Genomic DNA, 9,387 nt, shown 5'->3' with positions numbered 1-9,387 from the left:
CACCCATTCATTATCATGAATGGCCCACATAGCTGGTTAGTAAAACACATTATGCATCACGTAAACATTTGCAGCAATTAATCAAGGGCACCAATAATCTACCAATTATTCAGTCCTTATTAATTCTAATCAAGTTGTTTTAACCTTAAGGATTTGTAGACCTAATCAAGAGTTTATGACTAAAAAGCGCTCCCACTTAAACCAATAAATTCATATGCTTTACCAATTTTAAACATAAAAATGTATTACTAGTCCAACCGGAAACATACAAATTTAATTAAAATTTAAAGCTCATATCAATTTATAATTGAATCCAAAAATTTAATTTAATTTCAGTCGTATTTAAATTAATTCATGATTCTAATTTTAGTAAAATAATTAGAATAAATAACATTTATTATAATTATAATATTCAAAATTAAAATCCAAGAAAATAATTCAAATTATTAATTTTAAAATTAATTAAAATTACGTGAACTGAAATTTTCAAATTAAACATTCAAAACGATCTAATCGTAACGCAAACACCCTATGCGTTGCACGCCCATGGGCCGTACGCACACAGCCATTGCTGGCCATGTGCGCGCAGCCCATGCGCTCGTCGCATAGCTGCTGCTTCCCTATCGCAAGCCTCCGCACGCATTGGTGCTCGCTGCGCGCGCCAGCGCTCATCGCACGCGAGCTATCGCTCGCTGTGCGCGCGCGCGACATCGCTCGCTGGGCGCGCGACATCGCTCGCTGGGCGCGCGAGCCATCGCTCGCTGGGCGCGCGACATCGCTCGTTGTGCGCGCGAGCCATCGCTCGCTGGGGCGCGACATCGCTCGCTGGGCGGGCGACATCGCGCGCTGTGCGCGCGAGTAATGCTGGGCGCAGCGCTCGTGGCACGCGAGCTTGCGCTCGCTGCGCGCGAGGCTGCGCGCTCTTGTGCGAGGCAGCGCGCGTTGTGGCGCAGCTCGCTTGCTGCCCACACGCGACTGCCTTGGCTCGCCCTTCGCCCATGCCCATTCGTTCATTGCTCGTGGCACACGACACAAGGCAGGGCTGCTGCCTTGTGCTCGTGCACTACGCCCTTGCTCATTGCATTCGTGCCGCACGGGCGACGAGCTCCCTTGCTCGTCGTCGCATGCCCGCATTATACAACACCCCTTAAGGGTAACACGAAGCGTCCATTGCTTCGTGCGTGCAAGTTTTATGAACGAATCGCATAAAAATTTAAAATTTATATTTAAAATTAATGACAAATTAATAAATAATATTAATTTCATAATTTTAGGGCGAAAAATCGAAAATTTATTATCCAATTGATTTCCGATTGTTATGGATTCAAGTCTAGGTCATAAAAATTTAAAATTTATCGTAAATTTACAATTTTTATGGTGGTTTTTAATCATAGGTTTCTAATTAAATTACAATTAATTATGAAAATCAAATTAATTCTAAATTATTCTAATTTTCAACAAATTAATCATAATTACAAATTAGATTGCATAATTAACAAGACTAGGCATTCAAACTTGTTAAACATATGCAGTAGGTCAATCAAAAATTCAAGATTTATCAACAAGAATCGCAAATATTTAATTTAACATCTTAAATTTACGAAATTTTGCATTCGAAAAACTAAAACCTTCGAAAAGTCATAGTTAGGCTTCGAATTTGAGAATTCTGGGTTCGGCAGAAAAATACTCTTTTTGTCAAAATTTTAGAATGCCTTTTACATGCGGAATTGACACAAAAATCACTCGATTTGGATGAGTAACGAAGAAACTGCCGAAAAACTGCGTACGTATAATTAAATAAACGCAATTTGCAATTAATTAACAATTACGAAAATTAATCACCCCTTTTAATTCTTGCAAATTTGTAATATTTAACCATGTTCATGCAATTTAGATTATGAAAATAATAAGGGGCTCGTGATACCACTGTTAGGTTATGATACATATGACAATTCATAAATCATGCGGAAAAACCATAAACCCAGGAATACATATTATTTACACATAATCATTTAGCATAGATTAGATGCATACTCTTTGTTGCGTGCCTTCCCTAGCTGCGCCCGAACCGAACAAGAACAAGTCTTTAGGACTCCAAGTGTCGTCCCTCCGTAGATAGTCCACAGCACGTCCGGATCCGCCTTAAGATTGACCAACTAGAATCGCCCTTAAGGTACTATTATTTTCGGCACTTTATAGGCAAATGTGTGACTGAATTTTTCTCTCAAAAACTCACTTTGAATACTTTGAAACTTGTGTTATAAATTGTGAGCCCTAGCCTCATATTTATAGCGGTATGGAAAGGGAATCGTAATCCTATTCAGATACAAATTAATCAAACCTAGAATCTTACAAGAACTCTAATTTAATTAATTTATCAAATAGAATTAGGAATTTAATCATTAACCGAACTCTGCATGTTTTAGGAAACGTGCACGAACACAAACACTTGCACACACACGCACGACAGCCACGATGGGCCTCATGCGTGCGCGCGAGCAGCAGCCCACTCAGCGCCCGCGCGCGCTGCGCGCTGCGCGCGCTGTGCGCGCTGTGCGCTGCGCGTGCTGTGCGCGCTGTGCGCGCTGCGCGCTGCGCGCAGCCTGCTGGGCCTGGCCTTGCTGTTTGTGCGGCGCGCTTGGCTTGCTGGGCGATGGCCTGGCTTCGTGCTGGGCCTCGTCCGGCAGGCCTCGTCCGATGCTTATTCGTACGATGCGCTTCCGATTAAATTTCCGATTCCGGAATTCATTTCCGATACGAACAATATTTAATATTTCCGATTCCGGAATTAATTTCCGTTTCGAACAAATATTTAATATTTCCGTTTCCGGAATTATTTTCCGATTCCGGTAATATTTCCGATTCTGACAATATTTCCGTTTCCGGCAATATTTCCGATTCTGGCAATATTTCCATTTCCGATAATATTTTCCGATACGTACCATGTTTCCGTTTCCGGCAACATCTACGACTTGGATAATATTTATATTTCCGATACGATCCATATTTCCGTTTTCGGCAATATCATCGTTTCCGGAGTATTCATTTCTTGCCTGTGACGATCTCAGCTCCCACTGAAACCAAGATCCGTCGATTCCGAATATTCATAGATAGAGTATCTAATGCCATTAGATACTTGATCCGTTTACGTACTATTTGTGTGACCCTACGGGTTCAGTCAAGAGTAAGCTGTGGATTAATATCATTAATTCCACTTGAACTGAAGCGGCCTCTAGCTAGGCATTCAGCTCACTTGATCTCACTGAATTATTAACTTGTTAATTAATACTGAACCGCATTTATTAGACTTAACATAGAATGCATACTTGGACCAAGGGCATTATTTCCTTCAATCTCATCCATTTAGTTCGGTTATCCATCCATTTAATAATTGCAGGTAGATCGGATTAATGGTTATCCATTTAATATTGCCATCCATATGCGCAGAGGATGTGGGTTCAAATCCCACGTAGGTTAAACTGCTCACCTGATAATATATTGAAATAAGTCATGGCTAGTTGAATAAAATTGAGTTGTGGTAAATGTGAACAAAGAGGGCGATTTTTTAAAATGCCTTCCTTGGATGAAAACAAAGAGGACGGGTTATTTTTGGTGTCATCCTTGTTTGAGAACAAAGAGGGCAAAATAGTTGTCTGCCTTATTTGGTTGAAAACAAAGAAGGCGAAAACAATTGCCTTCGTTGATCAAATTCAAAGAGGGCGAAATACTTTTCCTTGCTTGATATGAACCAAATAAGGCGAAATTATAGAGTTTGCTCTACGAAGCTAATACAACGAGCGTACGAGGGCGACGGGAGAGCGAGTTAAAAAATTTCCTCGTAGCTTAATAGGGAGATTTATTTGGCAAAGAGGGCGATTTATTTTTCCCTCTTTGATCTTATATATTGTAGTGGGTTGAGATGGGTGTACGGTTAGGTGACTAGTTGGCCTCATATGTTTGTTTCCTTGTTCCAAACCCAAGGAAAAATGTTATACTTGGATTATGATTGTTTTCATAGCTAGGCATTTATCGCGGAGCCGTTGACACGAGAAACGCTCCTAGGCGAGAAAGCGTATGATCTTCGTGTCAACCCTATTAACTTGGTATTTCATGATAAAGGTCGGAATCTAAGCCGAAACTTGAACTCATTAAACCTAGAATCTTTGAATTAATTGTATGTTAGCCTGGATGGATTTGTTTGTGCTAGTGCGCAATAGCTCATAGATTAATAAGTAAATAGCCTCGTGTTCGTGTATGAGTGGAGTAGGAGAGGCCTTTCGTTTCTATGATCATGCTAGGTGAAATCTCTTTTCTCTAATCCTTACCTTATAAGATTACAACCATTTGTACATTTTCGTGACAACTTGTCCAGACATCCTAAATACACGATTATTTCTTGTAGTACGTAGAGTTACATTAGCTACTGCATGGCATTTGTCAGTGCAAGATTCTTGATCCCCTGAACGTTCGATCCCCTACCCCTTGTCGATCTACTATATTTTGTACGTAGAGTCATAGGATTGAATCAAGTGGATTTCACCTAATTATCACATGCATAAGCTCTCGATATTGTGACTGTTGAGAGTGCATCATTTGACATTTATGTCACTCTTCGGGAAATCTTTTAGATATGTTCTCTTTTAATTTACTTATTTTCTACCCTTTTTTTCCGCTTGTTTCAACCCGTTATCTCTCTACTTTTTCCCCCCTTTTGTAAACTTTTGCTCATGGGTATGTTTATGTGTAGGGAATGCACAAGAAATGTAGTAGTTGATGATTCAGAGACTAAGAGAGAAGAGGATAAGTCAACAACGGTTCAAAAGGAGCATTGTAATTAGCCTTGAAGCGTTGGCCCTTTCAGAGAACTTCCCATCTATTTTTCCAGTAAAATAATATCGGATAATCAAATCAACCAACAACTTATCTCATAAAACTTTGTGGCATGATAAGTGTCAAGACTAATTTAAGATGGATGGAGTATAATTTTCGTTATGAACAAGAATTGAAATGACGTGCATTTGTTCCATACTTCCGTTAAAATAAAATATGATTATAAGTCATATAATTACAACACCTTTCAAAAAAATAAAAAATAAAATAAATAAAAACTACTACATTGTACTCTATTAATTTCTACCATAATCACTTGAAATAAATAAAATATCCCTCAAATAGAAAAAATACATGATAATTTTTTTTTCTTCTTCTAATTTTCTTCAATGACCTAATTAACAAATAGGAAATTTAGTTAATCAATGGACAAACATTCACCTTAAATGAATGTACCATGAATTACAAAACTTGTGCATTTCCTAATTCAACAAGATGGATGCTAATCAATAAAGCCTTCAAATTATCGTATTTCAACTTTTTATATAATAAGAAGCCTTTGATTTATCTAATTTGTAATGACCCATCATCCTCGATCCTATTGATTAATAGCTAACAAAATGACATCCTTGTGAACCTGCATGCAAATAAAAACATAATTTTCTAATTAGCAACTTTTTAAAAAAATATTAATGGTCATTTTAACAGGATCATTCATCGGTTGTATATAAATCTATTTTTTAAAACTTTTTTTTGTAAGGGAGAAACCGTGAAAGTAAAGTAAGATTTTGAAAATATGTACGGTGTTTCAAACTCTAGAGAATATATGTCCTAACCTTGAACTGTTTTACGAGGGGGCTGGTAGAAAAAAAATTAAACAATATACTATGTAATTATATAATTATACACAAATTTTAAAGGAGGTCGTAACTAAAAATACACTATAAAAAATTTCGGCCGAGGGGCCAGACCACCCCAGCACAAACAAAGATCCGCCCCTGTATGTCCTTTAGATCCTGGAGCTTATTTCTAGGGATATTTAGAAATATTGTTTTTATATTCAAAGCAAAACCTTACTCCCTCCGTATTTTTTTAAGAGATACACTTGCCTTTTCCGGCCGTATTTTTTTAAGAGATACACTTGCCATTTTTGGTAACTTATCAACCCCACCACCTAATTAAATAATATATCTACTACACTTTATGACCCACCATCCAATTAAAAAATAATTTTACAACTACACCCACCCCACCCCCACCACCACTTGTTCAAAAGGACATGGTCCCCAATGTACTTATTTATTAAAATATGTACCCTAACCCCACTTCTTTTATTCTTCTTAAAACCCGTGCCCAACCAAGTGTATCTCTTAAAAAAATACGGAGGGAGTATTAAATACGAATTGATGAGTTTTATTTTGGAAAACCGAATGTTAGCCAAGAAAAATGTAGCAGAAGTCACAAAAATAGTAAAATATGAGATATCCATTATCATAACAAACTTCTAAACCACGGCAATTTTTGTGTAAGACCCCCTACCGAAAAGACCACTTTGATTTTTTAACTAATTGGTTTCAGTGCTTAATTAATTGATTTCAGTGCTTAACTAATTAGTTTCAGTACTTAACTAATTGATTACCGTGCATAACTAATTGGTTTTATTACTTAACTTATATGACACCAATGTGGTCTTTTACGTAAGACCGCCTTATATAAAAGTTTGTAAACAATCGGTTTTATTTTATTTTTATTCTCTAACTTTTTTATTAACTATTTATGTATGGAAACAAATTTTAGTTTATAAATTATGACAATAATAGATACGGCGTGATAATAATTATTCTAAGTTCATAATATTTTAGTCAAATCGCTATATTAATAATGGAATATATATCACTCAATATTTTGGTCAAATTACCATATTAGCATTTTATTTTATTTTGATAGATATTAGCATTCTAAACATGCACATTAAATGAATAAATCTAAACGAGTATGTTAAAAATGTTATAACTATGCAGTAGTTTGGGAGATAATCAGTTAAATATTTTGTGAAAAATTGATCAAAATCCGTGCGTGCACATGATCTAATCTAGTTGAGTATATAATCTACTTTGCTAAATTAGACATCGGGCTAATTTAATTTAATTTAATTTAATTTAATGTGTAAGAATAAAATTATAAATGCAAAAAAAAAAAAAAGGAAAAAAGAAAAAAAAAAACTATACTCACTTGGATTTACAGTGACTAGAATAGCAGTCCCTCCAAATGAACAAGTGGCCCCAGCAGCTTTGGTCCTTTGCCAATAGCTATTGAATGCATAAGAAGCATGCGCTAGAAGTGTGTTTGGTTCGTAACATTGCCCATTTGGTTGTAAAGGCCCACAATCTGCACCAGATCCACAAGCATAATTCATAGCCTCTTGGATAATTGGGTCGGGTACTGATGGTTTAGCAACACACCAAACACTACCACCCGATCCACGTCCACCCCCACCCGGTGGTGACCGTGGTACTGTTGGTGGTGGATACACTACAGGCGGTTCAAAAACCGGCGGACTTGGTTCAAAAACTGGTGGGCTTGGTTCATAGCCTATTGGAGACGGTACATTTTCTGGTGGGCTTGGTGTTGGTATGTCTTCTGGTGGGCTTGGAATATCTACACTTGGTGGGCTTGGTGTTGGTACGTCTTCTGGTGGGCTTGGAATATCAATACTTGGTGGGCTTGGTATCGGTACGTCTTCTGGTGGGCTTGGAATGTCACCACTTGGTGGGCTTGGTTCATAATTAGGTGGGTTTGGAACATTCTCGGGAGGCCCGGGAACAATGCTTGGTGGGCTTGGAGAAAAATCCGGCGTGGTAGGGGAAGGTACGATACCGAACGGACTAGGAGGTGAGCTAGAAGGCGGTGTTGGATTATATTGGACCGGGCTTGGAATAGTCGGGGAGGGGGATTCCGGGTTGGGTGGTGGGTAAACGCAAAAAGGCGGTGTATCATTATTATTGTCCGGTAAAGAAACCGGAGCTAAAGAATTATAAGGTGGTAAAGTAAATGGGGAGCTTACTAAAGATTCAGCATTTGATGAATCTTTCATTGATACATCTATTAACATATTCAAGTTCTTTGCCATATCCAAAATTTTCAAGTGTTTCATATTTTGATTCATGGGATTTGAGAGCTTTCTGGATTGCACTAAAGAATTTCTTGCATCTGAAAACAAACATACATATTGAAAAATACAACTCAAATTAGGAAGATTAATATATAAGTGCTAAACATTTAGTAACAAATTAACACTACTTAAAATTATTCCACTAGTTAAGGTTTACACTATAAGAAAATATTATTTGTACACTTAGGACATAGGAGTGTCAATGTTCGGTTATTACGCGCGCAACAGGGAGGAAGTCTTTGTGCATATCAGATATGTATAGGCAAATACATATCAGAACAAAAGACAAAATAGGCAAAAGGACAAAAAAGAAATTAAATGGTACTTATTTAAACAAAAATGATACTTTTTTTTACAGAATGGTACTTTTTTTACAGAATGATACTTTTTTTAACATGAATGGTACTTACTTTTTTGTCTTTTAGCTATTTGTCTTTTAGGTGATATGTGTGTTGCCACACATATCTGATATGCGAAAAAACAACCTCCGCAACATGTAAGTAGTCGTTTCAACACCAAAAATATTGACTTACTGAAACCCGATAAATGAATTAATGACAAATCATAATAACATATACTCCATACGTGGTACTCCGTACTATAAAACAAAATGCTCAATTTATCTTCTCATGTCACTAATTATCTATGTTTTCTTTTTTATTTTCACTCATTTGGAACCTTAAAAACGATAGAAATCTGGAAATTAAGTACATGACAGGTTCAGGACAACAAAACTAGAAAGCAGTATGAAACACTTACCACAATGTGTGAAGAGAAGTAACACAAAAGTGAAATAAAGAAGGCTCATCCTCCAAAATTAGGCACTACTCTCTCAAATCTCAATTAGTGTAGTAGTGTAAAATGGTCACTCAGCTCATATGTAAACTAAAGTTGCTAGTACAATAGAGTATCCAGGAACATGAACAACATACAAGAAGAAGAATATATAGACATTATATCATTGGTAAGGTTGTTTCGTTGTCGCGTAGAAAAGGATGATTCTGTAGGCAAACTATTCAAGATGTGCAGATGAAGAAATGCTAAACATGGAACCTACTATACTACAAATCTACAATACTATTTTAAGTCTATGTAGATTCCATCTGTTTGCTACTACAATAAGTAATTTTCAGTTGATTTATTGTATTGCTTTGTTGCATTGGCACATATGCTTAGCTTAAGACTAACAAAAATGACAAAAGTTGGTGTTTTTCAACACTTTTTTTGTTTGTTTTGTTTTTGGGTTGCTTTCTACTCAAGATTGGAAAGTTCCCTTTGAAAATTATGTTAGAAACAACATTTGCAATCTTTGTAGATTACTAGTAACTTTTGATAAAGTAGGTTAATGATGATTTGGTACTAATATTAATTTGTATCAAATGCTA

At 36.7% G+C, this 9,387-nt stretch overlaps 1 protein-coding gene across 1 annotated transcript; it reads right to left on the bottom strand.

Annotated features, from left to right (window-relative positions):
- Nucleotides 1-5,029: 5,029 nt before the first annotated feature.
- LOC110786661 (vegetative cell wall protein gp1) lies at nucleotides 5,030-9,059 on the bottom strand. Its single transcript, XM_021991224.2, has 3 exons — nucleotides 8,762-9,059; nucleotides 7,063-8,040; nucleotides 5,030-5,467 (listed from the first exon to the last, which is right to left on the bottom strand). Exons 1-3 carry the CDS (start codon nucleotides 8,808-8,810, stop codon nucleotides 5,436-5,438), a joined length of 1,059 nt encoding a protein of 352 aa, XP_021846916.2. The 5' UTR covers nucleotides 8,811-9,059; the 3' UTR covers nucleotides 5,030-5,435.
- Between the last annotated feature and the right edge of the window lie 328 nt (nucleotides 9,060-9,387).

Source organism: Spinacia oleracea, chromosome 1 (assembly GCF_020520425.1).
Source record: "Spinacia oleracea cultivar Varoflay chromosome 1, BTI_SOV_V1, whole genome shotgun sequence".
Classification (NCBI taxonomy): domain Eukaryota; kingdom Viridiplantae; phylum Streptophyta; class Magnoliopsida; order Caryophyllales; family Amaranthaceae; genus Spinacia; species Spinacia oleracea.
The sequence above is the reverse complement of the archived record's forward strand: the minus strand, read 5'-3'. Positions and strand labels throughout refer to the sequence as shown.

Bases quoted from the DNA above. Each gene is read 5' to 3' on its own strand.
- LOC110786661 (XM_021991224.2), bottom strand. From the start codon at position 8,810: ATGAGCCTTCTTTATTTCACTTTTGTGTTACTTCTCTTCACACATTGT. The intron at 8,041-8,761 runs GTAAGTGTTTCA...GTTTGTTTTCAG, and splicing joins ACTTCTCTTCACACATTGTG to ATGCAAGAAATTCTTTAGTG. The intron at 5,468-7,062 runs GTGAGTATAGTT...ATTTGCATGCAG, and splicing joins TCTAGTCACTGTAAATCCAA to GTTCACAAGGATGTCATTTT.